The sequence below is a fragment of the Watersipora subatra genome, chromosome 2 (genome assembly GCF_963576615.1).
Source record: "Watersipora subatra chromosome 2, tzWatSuba1.1, whole genome shotgun sequence".
Lineage (NCBI taxonomy): Eukaryota > Metazoa > Bryozoa > Gymnolaemata > Cheilostomatida > Watersiporidae > Watersipora > Watersipora subatra.
The window spans coordinates 66,293,550-66,311,182 of NC_088709.1; the positions used below are offsets into that span (position 1 = coordinate 66,293,550).

Below are 17,633 nucleotides of genomic sequence, written 5' to 3' on the forward strand. Positions count from 1 at the left end.
ACACTGCTGCCTATCTGATTAAAAACTAAATGAATCTCGGGCAACGCCTGGCTAAACTTGTGATTGACGCACATGGTGTGTGGTCTAAAGCAACAAGTATAATGGTAAAATGTGTGGCGTAGAGGATAGTGTAGAAAACTATAGCCAGATCAGCTGGCTTGAAATTCTGAAAAATATGATACCAGGTTTTACACTCCCAATCTTTCTAGCAAACAACAGATCCATTTTCACTACGTTATGCTATACTCTACAGCTCGCTTCTGCACCCAATGGACAAATTCAGAATAGTCTAGAATCTAGATTAAACTCCAATAAACTGACCTGGGAAGAAGCGCGACCCTCTGTTGTAAGATCGTCTCTAGTTTTTCGCAGAGGCCAGCCGCACTGTGTTCCGGCCCGTGATACCGTATGTACCCTAGGAACATGTCCCGGGCATCCTTTATAAACTCTATGAGAGACGCATATTCTGATGCCTCAAACTTTTCCTTCATTTGCGGTAGAGTTAGACACTGAGTGCCAGGGGTGAAGAAGGATGAGGCGCGAGCCTCAGGCCCAAGCCTCGAGATAAAGATAGAGTTGACCTTCTTGAGTGCTGGTGCCATAAGGTGCTGTAGGATTTTGTAGCCTGATAAAATGAAAGGCAACTTTTGTATTTTAGATAGACAACAGTTGTAGTGCCTTCAAATGCTACCACTATAATTATTATTATTACCATTACTACTACTACTACTACTGATATCACAATTAGTACTTCTACTGCTGCTAGTACTACAGCTACTTACAATGGGACAACTTCGACACCCATTTATCAGTTTGCGGGATTTCAACACTCTCCACAAGTTACTCATGCTATAAGTTGCTGTTCTTACATGTATGTGATACACTCACAGTAACAAACTGATTTACATATGGAAGGTTCAGTGCTTACTGTATACCCTCTTGGAGCTGCTTCTATTTACCTTACAAATGAATAATAAAGATATAATGCTCATCATCCATGAAAGAAAAAAAATTCACTAGATATAAAAAGCTTAAATTTCAACTACATCACAGTTATTCCCATGTCTTCTGCTCATGCTCAATGCTGATACAAGCAGTGTGTGGACACACGTGTCCACACAAAGTGGACACGAAGTGGTGGGCATGAATGCTGTGGAGACGAAATGGACCTGTGAATGCTGAGTGGACACAAATGCTGAGCCATCTTTTGGAAACATCTGGAACACCAGATGTTTCCAAATGATGGCTTGTAATTTTTGGCGTTTCCAAACTTGTAATTTTGATGTAGAACTTGTATTTTGTGACATAGAACAAGATTTTTCGGCTAAATCCAACTGTGTGAGGCTCTAACTCCGAGCATGTCGATATCCTAATGTTTTAGAACGTTTAATGTTCGAACCATAAAATTATTTTTAATTATTTTTGACATATTAATAGAAAGAAAAACAAACTGATGTCTTGAAAACTCAGTATATGTATTGAGATTCAATTTTCTCATACTGTAGTCCAAAAATAACAAAGATAGCATAAAAGGGTTTAGTCAACTAGTTATAAAACCTTGGCAGTTATAGATCAGCAAAAAAAATGAAACTTGTCTGTGTATGTTTATTTACCATGTCTGATATCTTCGGAGACAGGCATGTTAGTGGTGAGATCACGAAGCTCCTTGACAAATGTCAATCTTGCGTCTGATTTACTTGAAAACAGTTGAAGCTCATGCAGGCTAGCAGAAAGATTTCTAGCATTGTCAAGTACCTGTTAACATACCACATTCTTGTATGTAGTTCAAACTTGCTGCAATCAGTCATTCTGGGCATAATTCGGTATTATTGAATTTATGCGAACAAAATGCAACCAACATGCTCATTTAGTCTCACCTTATTTTGCTTCGGAGGTTCATCTTCTATCTCTACCTCAATTTCTACAGAGCTGACTTCAACCGGTATTAAATTGTCAGACGTGTTCATTATAGTGGTGTGGACTTCAGATGCAACAGACAGGGCGGCGACTTCGTATATCTCTTAGCAATCTTTGCATTATAGCACCTCCCAAACAGTTATTAAACATTTCCCAAAGTCTGGTCTGCTACAAATCATATAATTATTTTGTACTGCATCCAGACCTGCCAACCCAAGAGTGGGGCAATGAGTAAGATTTGGTTTTGGGGCAATTGATGTATCAATGATAGTATACCTATACAAAATTGTGGAAATTGGGGCAAAAATCTCACGCATTTTCTTTTTTTTTTTGGGTGATTCCGTGATTCTCACGCCCAATGCGTGAGAGTTGGCAGGTATGACTGCATCAAACCTGAAACTTTATGGTGTTTTGGCATCCGGCATTATTGCCTTTGGATCTTTAGCCGAATTGATTTGCTACATTTATATTCTAAATTTGTCTTTTATCGCTACCAAACTGTCTTTGGCAAAAGAGGCAAATATTATGCTGTTTTTAGAGAAGCCGGGACTAGTATTGTTGTCTACATTATGACTCTGCAACTACAAGCCTGCCACATATCATCATAAAATATGTGTCTTGCAGTTCTGTAAGGAAGACTATGAGTGGGTGCTTGTTACCAATTGAATTACAATGAAGGAGAGCAAAGTTAAACGTAATGGCGTTATACTGGCGAATAAATCTTAAAAAATAACAACTTACAGCCGCCCTATAACACACTATAAATGAAACTTCGTACAAGCAGAAACGAAACAACGAATATTGTTTCAAAATGGCGCAAAACGAAAAGTACATGGCTCGCTAGTTAATGCTAAAATCGGAATCTTTTTGACAGAATAGTAAACTTTAAATGGCTACTCGAAAGGCTATTAATACTTATTTTTCTGTCTACATAAGTATCGGTATTTGATTTTTTGCTACGACGCTTGAAAAAGATACTATACCTTGACAAACGCGTTTATGAATAAGTTTATTGCGATTCGACTACTATCAAATAAAAGAACTGGACATATGAACTAAGGCTGCGTTTGTGATTTCTGGTTGTAAAAACAACGGTAGCAAGAAAACCTGGTTGCATTTTCAACATTTACGCTCTTGCAACCTAAGGAAAAGATAACTTGCATAAACCAAATATTGCGCCGATTAATTACAACGATTTCTGATCCTAAATAATTTAATTTTTTAGGTTTTTGTAGAAAGCAAATCATGTTGTAGCTGGTGTTTTTACGTCAAACTTCGTGACTGCTTACCACAATAGGCAATATCAAGTAACTTAATTAAAGAGCTGCAAGGACTGTTATAGTAGCCTTCAATCGCGCTCATTTTTTGTTTAATAATGAACTTCACTTTAAAGTAAAACGCTTTTTTAATAAGTTGTATTATTTGGGTAAGACTTCGATTTAGAGTTTTTGAAGGTCAACACTCAAAATATTAATATTGCGCTGGATGAAGATTTTTCTTGGTCGACGTTTAGTTTTAATGAAAAATTGCCTTAGTGTTTTTTCAGCTAAGCATTTCATGCTTTAGTACTTCAACTGACTTAGGAGCTTATAAGAGTCAAAATACTTATTGCTACTAAGTCATATATCTTCCTTACGCTAAATCAGCTGGTCACTATATGTGGTGTTATTTAGCCTAGTTTACTAGGCTTATGCCATAGACTAATCAGCCAGCTCTAAACCCTGCTGAATGAAGAGACAGAAAATTTCGCCTACATAACAGACTGCCTAATACCCATTTCCAAAGTTTGCTTAGCTTTACTATTGACTTGAACAGATAGCTTATTGTGGCTTTCTAGTGCCTGCAAGCATAAAAGCTCTGGTTGCATGAGCTGAACAAGGGTTTTGAGCCGAAGTAGGCACACTATCAAAAATAGCTACTCGTCATAAGTGCAATGAGGAAGTGTGACTAGGTAACAGCACCTGATATACTGATCGTCTTATCCACTACAAACCTCAATGTATTTCATGCTTACATGCTTTCAATGACATGAATGGCCTTGGTCTGAGTGCTCTTGTATTTCATGTACTAATTGAATTTTCTCTAGATGTTGGAAAACAGCTATGACTGAACGCACTTTCCATTTTCGATGGTTGCTAAAAATGATAAGTCTATCATTGCGAAATATTTGGAGCATTTATGATTTAGACTAGAGTTTTATAATTGGACATAAAGAATAGGCTTTTACATGATCCTCTTGGATGCGAAGTAGTTTCCAAAAAAAATTCTTTTTTTCGTCTCTTTATAATGTAATTTAGGTCAATCACACAATTTTTGATTAAGCTGTGCTTCCATTTGTAGTTGCTAGCGGGTAGAAACTTATGGCCACAAACTCATCGCTAAAATTGTTTTATATGTCATGTCATAGTCAGCCTGTCATAGTCAGACAACACAGCAATATAATTGTTTAATTTTTCCAAGCATTTTACTAAAAAAGTTAGAAATTGTCATAAAGTTATTACAAGTTGCAACTATTTAAACTAAAAAAGGAAAATTGCTATCTAAAAGCTTGTGACATGTATTTTATCACTAGGGTTCAGTAAAAACTAAACCGATGGTTCGCTTGTCTAGTCTACACCTTTACTCTTGTTGGCGATGAAGACAGACAGTCGCAGTTTCACAAACAGTAATTTTTGATTTTTTTTTGTTTCCATTCTTGATGAAAACTATAAAATAATACTTGTGAACTTGTTGCTGGACACTTGGCCACAGCGGATCAAAGTTAATTTCTTCCGGTATAGGTTTGTATGACAAAACCACGGATAGAAACCTAAGGAAAAACTTCATGTCAATACATATTGCATTAAATTAACTGCATTATATCAGCATTTGTAAAAAAGTAAATGTAAAATATCGAGTTGTATGTAAGAAGTTAAATCAATAAAATTATAACCAATAAACAACGGAGTGTCATTCTCACTTCAATTTTACGTAGGGCCTTGACGATACAGTAAGGAGAATGTGGTGATCAAAGTGACCTTGTGGATAAAGAGCTAGTCTTAGGTCAAATATAGATAATTTGTTGATAAAAAAAGTATGAATTGGTGTTTAATATCATTTGAGAAATGTGGGACCGACTTATGTGAAAAAAACGTATTCACAATATTACAATGCTTTCAAAAAAAATGTAGACGTTACATGTTGGAATTACTTAATATGTCAAAATGAGTATTTCCTCTAATTTTACGTTGTATGTTGAAAAAAAAGTTTTTAAGATGATCAGCTTGTTTGTGTGTATATATATTAATTAGGTTTTATCTATTCAGACAAGTATCTGCCTTATCTTTAACTTACTTCGGAAAATGACGTCGGTAATAAACGGATTACTTTAATTTCCATTTGCAAACCCATAAGAATGGCTCTAGATATCATCAAAGAGCTGATATATTTCTAAACTGTTATTTATTGGGCTATTGACTACACTGAGAAAAAGCTAATAAAATGCTCTTAAGATTTCCAACTCAACTTATAAAATATTGGGTCCTTATCTGACAGCAGCGATAGACTACCAAGTGTATTAAGAACTTATTGGGCTTATTTTAGTTGCATTATTGTTTTTTCTATTAGTATATGGAAAAAGCCACTACTGATGGCTGGTGTTCAGATGATTCTCTTTCTTCTCACCGCCTTAAGTTCATCCGCAGTTATTTTGGTGAACGGGTTTGCATATGAACTTACTATTGATGTCGGTCCAGGCAAAGAGGAATGCTTCCACCAACCAATTTTAAGAACTGGCATTATCTTAGATGTAGATTATCAGGTACATAGATAAACTTTATCAGGTGCTTGTGTTGTTTTGATGTGTGTGAAGGCGGCTGATGATGACACATCTACAGCCATACTTCAACTTACGAGCTTAATGCGTTCCGAGACTGAGCTCGTATGTCAATTTACTCGCATGTTGGTGCAATTTATTTATATATAGAACAATTAAATATATATTGATTGGTTTCCATACTCTAAAAAAGCAAATAAATCACTCAAAACAAGATATTGTAACAGAAAGAACATGTTGGTTATTGTCCTTACGTACTACATGTTTTCAAAAAGCAACAAATAAAAAATAATGCAAGGAAATGTGATTAATTAAAATGTAAAATTAAATACATACAATAGCAGTTAACACTCGCATTTGCCAGAGAGGGAGATATAAGTTATCCTTCGTTACAACATTTGACTTTGATAAATTTGAATTTTATCAAAGTGTTAAAAGACAAACTTAAAAGCAAACCTAAAAGCAAACTTTCATTTTCAACTAAACGTAATTAAAATTTCTGCGGCGTTCATAGTTTAAGTTTCTCGCTGGTTAGTGAGAAATATTTCCTTTTTTTTCGCTTTCACGACTAGCCGGCCGTTTTAAGATAAACCTATCTAAGGACGTTTGCCTTTGTCGCCCTTGCAACATGTTGCGATTAGGACGAACACAGGTGTCGTCATAAATGGTTAATGCACGACCACTAGCCAGCTTGTCCGAATGTCTATTAAACAGTTTGGATAGACAGCGCCGGCCTTTTCACATAGCATCGTTTCAGAGTCGCTGTCACCGGCCAATTGTTTGTCCAATGCCATCAGCGGTCGTGAAGATCGCTGCACCGTTTAGAAACTATGGTTAGTCCTTTTGCGAACTAAATGCCCTGAATATAATCCTTCTGTTTGATAATTATGAATGTATTTCTGTCATATTGCCGAGCTAGCTCAATCACGCATACACATTTCGCATATTTTTCAATATTTTTCCGTTTAAATCAATTGTTATCATTTGCTTTTTCTTGTATTATCTTTCATTTTACTGGCAAACTTTTGGTCTACGCACAGTACGTTTAATTCACATAAATCTGCACAGAAAATCGTGCACAAAAAACACGGTACAACAGTATAACCTGAGCAGTTGAAAAATACAGAGTGATGCTGTTCTCATAAAACCCCTCCGGCATACTTGGCAACTGACTCAAATGCTCGTATCTCAAACAAGGCTCGTATGTTAGTGCTAAAACTTGCTTGAAAGCTGGCTCGTATCTCAAGTTTCTCGTACGTTGGAGCACTCGTAAGTTGAAGTTTTACTGTATTTTCATGTTGGTGCTTTGAAAAAATTTAGTTCTACAGCTGCAAAAGATATAGATCCATAGTTTGATTAGAAATAGAGTTTCTGGTGACTAATAAATGACTAATTCCATGTCATCAGGTTGCTGCCAGTGACCAGTGATTGTTCCAATTTTCATAGTCTGTCAGTTTTAGACAGCAAAATGCTGATAGGATTTAGGATTACAGATTTAGGATTCACCATAATTTTGAGAGTTGGCTCAACCCGGTATTGCATGAAAACCGTTTCTTACCAAAATGTGAGTGGTCAAATGAACAAAAAATTATAAAGCTTGTACACAACTTTCAGAGAGTGGTTTCTTAGTACAGATGGGATGAAAAAATGTTCATCTAGTTCAAATTCTATTCAATTTTTAAAGAAACTAAAAGGTTTTTAAATTGTAGTTTTAAAGTGTATAAAACAAAGCTACATAAAGAGTTGTTGGAATTTTTCAAAATTCATGTGTAGAGGTGGGCCTACCACCATTGCCACTTTTAGACCAGGGATCGCGCGTTACGCTTTTTTCAAGCTTCCATCAAATTTTAGAGTTTTTCTATATTTGTTAATGTTTATGGTGGTCATCCATAACAATCAAAAGGCATTCATCAGTTTTTTCAGAATGCTGTAAATGTCTAAGATTGGTGTTGAAATGTGATCAAAATTGCTAATTTTGTCATTCGCTCTTACACCTAGCGAACTTCAGAATTCATGAAACCAATACATTTCTCATTGGTCATCTAAAACTAGGTCAATATTTTTGTTTGCTTGAACATGTTTTCAACAGTTTTTTAGAGCTCTAAAATATATCTCATGGAGGTTTGTGGTTGTCAATCCTGTTTTCACAAACTGTTTCATTAACCTAAAATGGTGATTTATAAAAGGTCGTTAGGTTAAAGGTGTCAAAAGGTTATAGATGTTGATGAATAGTGAAGAAGACTTCAAAATTGTATCGATGCTTATGTAACAATAGCAAGCAAACCAATGAAGTGATGCCCGGCAAATTCAACTAATTTTTCAAATAATCCATTAATTTTTCAAATTAGAAGTTCAAGTGATTTCGATAAGACAAATGAATTATATGTAAGTTTAGAGCAAAGTTATTTTGAAGATGTTTTGGAGTGAAAGAAAGACTTGAAATTCTTTAAAATATTTTGTTTCTGTACGAGCAAAGAGAAAAATGTTTGATGTTGTGTTGCAGTGTTCTTAGTCGTAAAGTACATGTATTTAGTATTTATTCGTCAAATATAGTCATACAATCGTGGTTTATACTGTCTGATCCTTTCTCAGCTTATAGAGGCCCAGCACCTAGATATCTCATTTAGACTGAACGGACCGCAGAGACAAGTTCTAAAAATGGACCGAAGACAGAGGGAGGGCTCTCACCAGTAAGTTTATGTTTGGTGGCTTCCATTAATGATACGCGATTGCTTCTAGTTTTTACAAGTACATTTTGGGTCAATCATATCATTCATGCTTTTAGTAAAATAAATAAGTGTATAAATTATTCAATATTATGTGTTATTTTGTGCAATACTTTTATGTTTTACAAAGTTTGTCATCATGCCACCTGTGACACGATGTCATGCCATAACTGGTTATCAGGTTGCTTTTATTGAAATGGTATGATAGTCATTGCATTAGCTACTTGCCTTGTCATGTCTAGGAATGGCTAGCTATCACCTGCAGCAACTGTCATACTACTGCTCAGCATGGAGTTTGTTTTACAGAATCCACATTACGGAGCCCGGAGACTATCAACTCTGTTTTGACAACACATTCTCAGCTTTCGCTTCCAAGCAAGTTTTCTTTGAGGTTTATGCTGACATTGATGATGACACCTTCCCTAATACGGTACCACAGCTCGCTGATCCAGAAGAAGTTGAGCAGGCTGAAGAAATCATTGATATTACCATGGAGCAGATAAAGGTACAAGTACCTGTATATGTCTGTCTAGAGCAGGGATGTCAGACTCAATTGTACAAGGGGCCAAAATTCAAAACGCACTCTAGGTCGTGGGCCGAACAGGATAAACATTTATTGAACACACTAAAACTAAATGTTTTTGGAACACAAATATGGATAAAAACAGACAAGAATATCATTCTGAAACAAACCTCAGGTTAAATTGACAGGATAAGTACGCAGCAAGGCAGCTGAAGCATTGTATTATGGTATTTGTAGGTCTGTGCAGTATAATATTATCAGCGCTCCACATCGATAGACCATGAATAACAATAATGTAAATCGATCTTGCGGGCCAGATCTGATTACATGGCGGGCTGGATGTGGCTGCGGGCTGTGAGTTTGCGGGCCGCGAGGTGCGGGCCGTGAGACACATGGGGGCTAGACGTTGATCAACGATAGGCCAGTTTTCTATTTACTTCTGTTCCATCCCATTGAAAACTTTCAAATTGGAGAGCAAAAGGTGATCGGTTTTTTGCTAAACAGGGTGTTAATGCTAATCACATTAGGTTTTAGATTAGAAGTTCCTGCGATCATCAATTTTTCATCAGTCAATGGTGCTATGAATGTTCACGCACAAATGTATGATGAGCATTGTATGGTTAAAACATTACCAACTATCGATTCTGGCATCAAAGATACATTGCAGAGCTTGAGAAAATCATGAATACCGCAAAACCTCTATTTGGACTCTTTGGCGTTGAATTTTTCAATCCTTTTCATATAGTGACATGCTATTAGAGATGGCGTTCAAATAAAGGTGGCATTCATATAGTTGTTTACGGTGAATCACTTATTATAGCTATAGATCATTTTAATATTTGGCATTAGTTCATTATAAATCTAGAACGGTGTGATTTTGTTTTCAATTATGGAAATAGGCAAGTATTGCAGAGCACTGTTGTGTCTAACACAAATCTTGTATAATATGTGCTAGATACTTTGGAGTACTATGGCATAATGCAAGTTAATTACTGTAGAGTACTACTGTATAATGTATGCTAAAGACTGTAGAGTACTACTGTATAATGCAAGCTAAGTACTGTAGAGTACTACTGTATAATGCAAATTAATTAGTGTAGAGTACTACTGTATAATGCAAATTAAATGCTGTAGAGTACTACTGTATAATGTATGCTAAATACTGTAGAGTACTACTGTATAATGCAAGCTAAGTACTGTAGAGTACTACTGTATAATGCAAGTTAATTAGTGTAGAGTACTACTGTATAATGCAAACTAAGTACTGTAGAGTACTACTGTATAATGTATTCTAAATACTGTAGCATACTGCTATATAATGCAACTTAAGTACTTTAGAGTACTACTGTATAATGCAAGTTAATTAGTGTAGAGTACTACTGTATAATGCAAGCTAAGTACTGTAGAGTACTACTGTATAATGCAAGTTAATTAGTCTAGAGTACTACTGTATAATTCAAACTAAATGCTGTAGAGTACTACTGTATAATGTATGCTAAATACTGTAGAGTACTACTGTATAATGCAAGCGAAGTAATGTAGAGTACTACTGTATAATGCAAACTAAGTACTGTAGAGTACTACTGTATAATGTATTCAAATACTGTAGCATACTGCTATATAATGCAACTTAAGTACTGTAGAGTACTACTGTATAATGCAAGTTAATTAGTGTAGAGTACTACTGTATAATGCAAACTAAGTACTGTAGAGTACTACTGTACTGTATAATGTATGATGAATACTGTAGAGTACTACTGTATAATGCATGGTGAATACTGTAGAGTACTACTGTATGACAAGGCCTAATTGTAGAACACACTTAAAGCTGTACAGAAGCACACAGAAAAGACTCGATCACTCCAAGCACTTCTGACCTCCCACATGAAGCGTGATAGAAGCATTTCTGAGGACAACTATACAAGGGTCAACATTTTCTCAGGTTGGTCAATTGATCATTCGCATATCCTCTCCTATAACATATGCATCCTCATCGCATTTCCTATAGTCAACTGGTCAGTATATATATACACGTATGTATAATATACATGTATATATATATATATATATTATATAGAATAATTTAAAATAATTTAAAAGAAGATAAAAATTTTGACTATTATATTTACACTACTAATAGTTTCGTGTTAAAAACACTCATCAGGTCACTAATGCATTCACCATGCATTATACAGTAGTACTCTACAGTATTCATCATACATTATACAGTACAGTAGTACTCTACAGTACTTAGTTTGCATTATACAGTAGTACTCTACACTAATTAACCTGATGAGTGTTTTTAACACGAAACTATTAGTAGTGTAAATATAATAGTCAAAATTTTTATCTTCTTTTAAATTATTTTAAATTATTCTATATGCACTGCCTTTATGGCATTGAGCACTCTTTAGTCAGAAGATTTCCACTAGATATATTAGTATATATTATATATATATGTGTATATAAACTATAAATTCCTAAGAATTATGGGCTAGTATTACTAAAATTAGAGTGCTCAACAAATATATTGGAGCAGCTATATACTAATAAATTATTTGAAAGCAATACTTATCTTTTTTTTCCAGCTACTGTCAGTTTCATGATATTCTCATTCGTCAGGCTGTGATGGAATCTATTCCATCACAGCCTGACGAATGAGAATATCATGAAACTGACAGTAGCTGGAAAAAAAAGATAAGTATTGCTTTCAAATAATTTATTAGTATATGTGTATATATATATATATACAGTGAAACTCGGATAACTCGCCCTCGGATATCTCGAACACATGGTTAACTCGAACGGATTTGTTTGGTCCATTCCCACGCAATGATAAATTGCTTTAGATAACTCGACCTTTACCAGTTTTTTTGCCCAACGGCTAACGGAGACGGTTGTTATCGCTTTAGAATATCACCTTATTCCAAGCCATAGAGATAAACAACAACGTTTAGTAGTTCTTAGGCGTCATTATTACCACCATCGGCAAAATATTTTTGTTAACGACTTTTCTAAAGGTTTGCAAAAATCAAATTTTACCTAACATCCGCTTGGGGATAGCCCTCCGCAAGCAAGGAGAAGCGAGGTAACCTTCAGATAAACTTTAAGAAAAATCGGCAAAACTAGTTTTTGCTAAAACACTCAAAAGAAAAATATGTCTTTTTGTTCTGAGAGTTTCAACCGCGATCAAGTTTTGCCTATTTTAATCTGAATGTCTTGGCAGTCGCATCACCTAAAACAAACTAACGAATCTCAAGTAATAAAAGGAAAATATTTATACTTTCTGATAAAAATTGTTAAAATATTACATGAGAGGTCCCTTGACTTGCAACAAGCAATCAATGCTTTTGATTTATATATAGTTTGTATATGTACTGATAAATACAATAATACATGCACTTGTGACAGTGTTCTCATAACTCGAACGCTCTGATAACTCGAACACTTTCTCTCGGTCCCGTGAAGGTCGAGTTAGCCGAGTTTCACTGTATATACAGTGAAACATGGATAACTCGCCCTCGGATATAGCGAACACATGGTTAATTCGAATGGATTTGCTTGGTCCGTTCCCACGCAATGATAAATGGCTTTATATAACTCGACCTCGGCACCGTTAACTCGAACAGTTTTTTGCCGAATTCACAAACGGTTTCCGTTCAATTTATTTCGAAGGAGTTTTCACTAGTCGCGGAGCTGAGACTACTCTGCTTTCTTAACGAAAGCGCTTTTAGTACGCGTATAGTGTACGTATAATTTCCCGCGTACCGTATAATGGAACCAAAAAAGAAATCGTCTAAAAATGATTAATAGGGTCGCTAAGACGTTCGCTTAGTTACGGCCAAGCTATAAACATTGGAAGGTATTAGCGATAAAAATTTAATAAAGATAGACACAGCATGCAAAAACATATTGTAACAGTGATTATATGCGGATACATAAAGATAAAATGTCACAAATAGGCTCGTGGCTTGGCGTTCGCTACAACAGACATCCGCTTTACGATGGCATCACGCAAGCAAAGAAAAGCGTGGAAACCTTCTGACAAACTTAAAGTACTCGAGGAAATCGAAGCAGGACAAAAGCTATCAGCATTATCAAAAAGAGAAAATCTTTCAAAAAGTACAGTGTCAACATGGATTAAACAAAAAGAACGAATAAAATCGTTATGTGACCAAAATTCATCAAGGCTAAGAGATCGTTCAACGTCGCATGATGATTTGGATGGTGTATTATTGACTTGGTTTAGACAAGTGCGTAGTGAAGGCATACCTATTGATGGGCCAATTTTGTTAGAAAAGGCTAACAAGTTTTTAAGGACTATAATAACTGTTTAAAATCTATTTCTACAATAAGTCACACTGTTGATCTTTGTCAAAAAAATACCTTGTCACAGACTACACTCGATAAGTTTTTTAAATGAAACAACTGATCAGATGTAAAGCATGTTTTTTTGCATTGGTCATAAATGTTTAGTTATGTCCAGTTTTAAAAATTATCAGAAAGAATAGATATTTTTCTATTGGGCTGAGATTTGTTTGCAGTTTTAGGTGATGTGACCGACAAGACGTTTTAAGATTAAAATTGGCAAAATTGATCTCGAGTAAAACACTCAGAAGAAAAAATATCTTCTGAGCGTTTTAACCGCGATTAGGTTTTGCCAATTTTAATCTGAAAAAGTTCTGGCAGTCACATCACCTAAAACAACACACAAATCTCAAGTGTATAAAAATATCTATACTTTCTGATAAATACTTTAAAACTCTACATCAGATGCCTTTTAACTTACAACAAACAACCTATACTCTAGTTTTATATATACATGTAGTTTGTATATGTATCTACTGATAAATACATTCACTTGTGACTGTGCTCTGATAACTTGAATGCTCTGATAACTCACACACTTTTGCTCGGTCCCGTGAAGTTTGAGTTATCCATGTTTCACTGTATATATACACACATATATAAGGGTGTGTATATATATATATATATATACATATATATATACACATATAAGTGTGTGTATATATATACACATATAAGTGTGTGTATATATATACATGTATATATACACATATAAGTGTGTGTATATATATACATATATACATGTATATATATATGTATATATATACATATATATATATATATGTATTTATATGTATATATAAATGTGTGCATGCACGCATACATGTACACTCATACCTCACCATGCGAGCTCAATGCATTCTGGGATTGAGCTTGTATGTCAATTTACTCACATCTCAAGATAATATTTCCTATATAAAATGTCTAAGTACAAATTAATCCATTTAATCCGTGCAAATTAATCCGTTAGCATACAATGAAAAAACACCTAAGCAGGATATAACGCTGAAAAACTTGTTTTTAATTGTTGTATTTCAGTAGCAATAAAGTAGCAATTACCTATTTAGTTGTTATTATCTACAATAAAATGTAGCATCATTATGTACACTACCTTATGGAGTTTTTACTTTCGAGACAGACATTGTGGATAACGGCCGTCTGAGAGAGACTTGAGAGCATTGCGTTCGGTACATTAATCACTTTGTTTTTGGCTTCTTATACTTTTAGTACCTGTTTCCAGTCAACCGCGTTTTGCCTCATGTTCCCTCTAATTTTTAGACCTTTTAAAAACCTTTTTCAAACTGATTCGAAGAGAAAGACCGAGCGATGTTCTTCTTGAAAGCAGTCTCTCACATACTTGGCCAGATAGTGGCCACTGACAACCGGCCCGTGTGCTCGTATCTCAAAGTTACTCGTATCTAAAGGAGGAAGCTCGATCGAAAGTTCGCGTTTATTTTGAGTTTCTCGCGTGTTGGGATACTCCTATGTAGAGGCGAGACTGGATATACGATAAATTCATGAATCTGCACAAGATCATCTGTTAATGTGTGAACTGCTAACATGTGAACTGTTAACATGGAAACTGTTAACATGGGAGCTGTTAACGTGTGAACTGTTAACATGTGAACTGTTAATATGTGAACTGTTAGCTAAATGCTGCAGTTTTTATATTATTAACTAGTTAAACGAAACATAGTTTTACAATTATACTTTAGCAACAATATGTAAATCTACTTAATGAACCAAACTAAAGCGCTTACAGTTCCTACTACAATAAGCTGAAAACTTAACTCCTGATACTTAAGGTTTGTTTGCGCTAGGGTGGCGCTTGTAATAAATGAAGACAAGTAGATCTCCACTGTTTATATTAGTTCTCTATAATAACTCCTTTAGTATAGCCAATCAGTGCTAATTTTTACTATAATAAGAGCCCTGTTCGTCTATCTGAAGGCACAGGTGGATGTTGGGTAAAAATATTGCATCATATGAGATTTGAATTCGCAACTTTCAGCACGATAGGCCGACGCTCCGATAAATGCACCAATCAACCACCCACTAGCATGTCAGAATAATTGTACTTATAATTATTACACCTGATGATATCTCACGACACGCTAGACTACCTGGGTACTAGTTCTTACAAATACTTGCGATGTTGATTTTTCGTACAATACTGTCTTCCCAGCAATTTGAAACTTGGATTTTTCTCTCCAAAAAGACAATATTCACTCCAATTTGAACACATTTTAAGACCAGAGGTAGGCTTACTGCTCGCTGTAGTAGGCCTAGTTGTAAGTGCTTTAGTTTGCTTCATTAAATACATTCATACATCGCGGCTAAAGTATAATTGTAAAACTATGTTTCTTCAGAGTAGGTAAAAAATATGAAATCTGCAGCCTTTTTTTCTTTTGAACTGTTAACTTGCTAGCAAATCATTTTTGCACTGATATTGAAATTTATCGCAAGACATGATACAAAAATTTTCATGTTTTCAAAAGTTTAGCTCTCTCATTTATACTTTCGTAACTTCATGATTTTCTCCATTTGTTATTACTTGAGTGTGGTATTATATGCTGTCTCTTCAGGTATATACCTCTCAGCCATGGTCCTTGTCAGCGTAGGTCAGGTGATCATGATTCGAAGTCTTTTCAACACTGGACAAGCTCATCATATAAAAGTGCCTACATGATAACTTTTTTGTTTCCATTCCTATGAAATGATACATCTATAATTTCTTTCATTAGCCTTGTTTAGTAATTAGATCAAACATCATTTTTCTTAGACTCAATATTTTTGCTCATTTCTCTGCTTTTATGTTTAGTTTATTGGATTCAATTTCATTCATTAATCTAGGTTATACAATCACGAACAAGTTTAGCTGTTGATAGAGTAGTGGCAGACATTGTTTCAGCTTGTGTATATAACTGCATAATGCCTTACTTTTTGATTGCAATATATTGAACATTTATTGCGTTTATCACACCTTTTTCTTGGTAAGTTTCTGCTTTCCTTAACAATTTGGCACGTTTTACTATATACATAGGCATATAATCGCTCACTATATAATCTTGGTTCAGCATCTATCTTATATTATCAATAAAATCATCATATAATTAGCATTAAAAAACAAGCTAATATGCTTTTTACATTGACAAAGTTCCAAATACAATATTATTAAACTTCACCAAATTATTTTAAAATTTGTGCTCGTTCAAAATCAGAAGGAGACTACGTGGAGTAGCTGCCTAACAAAATTTTAAAATCTCCAGCAACTTTGCTCCATTGTCCGCTCAGAGGAACGACATATATGTGAGGGCAGCATTTGTGACAGCTTGTCAGCAGCTATTAGCAGGAAGTATGTTACAAAACATGAAAGGCTCAAATTAGAACAGGTAGTGATTTGAATAGCTGAAAATTTCGCTAGCAATAATTAAGTGTGAACATGCATGATGTAAAGATAAACCCATAAACAAAGCAAGCTTTTCTACTTACAAACGGGGAGGCAAAGTAAATCCGCATATTGTTAGTATCGAATCATAGTGATAGAAGAAAGCCTAACATTGTCTCCTACAGTATTTCTAGTTTCTTGGGCTCAATTTATTTCATTTCTCAAATCAATCTAGGTCATACAATCACAAGTTCAGTAGTAGATTCAGCCGTTAGTTGTATTTTAAAGGTGTAACTTGCAGTTGCATGAAACTACTCATGTCCGCATCTATGGTTTAAGGTTTCTTTTATACTATTCCTTTGTGTCATGCTTCGACTGATAGTTTTAATCTTGACAATCAACAAGAACTACAGCATGGTGTAGATATTAACTGTACTTTACTTAATGTATGGCAGAATGGTTAATTTCACCCAATCACACTAGCTAGGTATCAGCATTAGTGATACCAGATTTACTGGAGAGAAAGCTTGGCCTCAGAAAACTGTTCCAACCAGGTTGGCAGTATTGCTTTGTCTCATCCATTCACTGTTAGACCATATAATGTTCTATTTAACCATTTGCTTCCATCTAATCACTTTGATGAAATAATTAGCACCTATGGTACAGTTCTCAGCAAAAATAGTTTTTGTCTGTCTAATCAAACAAATACTGAACAAATATTTTTTTCATTAGCAATTCTGGATTTATTGCAAAATGTTTTTGATCATCCGATCACGTGTGAGATAGTATATTGTCCCACCCAATAATCATCAAGTTATCCCAACACACAATGTCGAACAGATCTCCTCTCAAATCTACATGGCTGTTTTTAATATATATATAAGTCTCTTTAGCTGT

General features: G+C 34.9%; 1 protein-coding gene across 1 annotated transcript; it reads left to right on the top strand.

Moving 5' to 3' along the window:
* The first annotated feature begins 5,528 nt into the window (after positions 1-5,528).
* LOC137387777 (transmembrane emp24 domain-containing protein 1-like) lies at positions 5,529-16,511 on the top strand. The gene is made up of 5 exons (XM_068074291.1): positions 5,529-5,716; positions 8,324-8,421; positions 8,764-8,962; positions 10,796-10,922; positions 15,934-16,511. The coding sequence occupies exons 1-5, from the start codon at positions 5,546-5,548 to the stop codon at positions 16,035-16,037; spliced, it is 699 nt and encodes a 232-aa protein (XP_067930392.1). The 5' UTR covers positions 5,529-5,545; the 3' UTR covers positions 16,038-16,511.
* Positions 16,512-17,633: the final 1,122 nt, after the last annotated feature.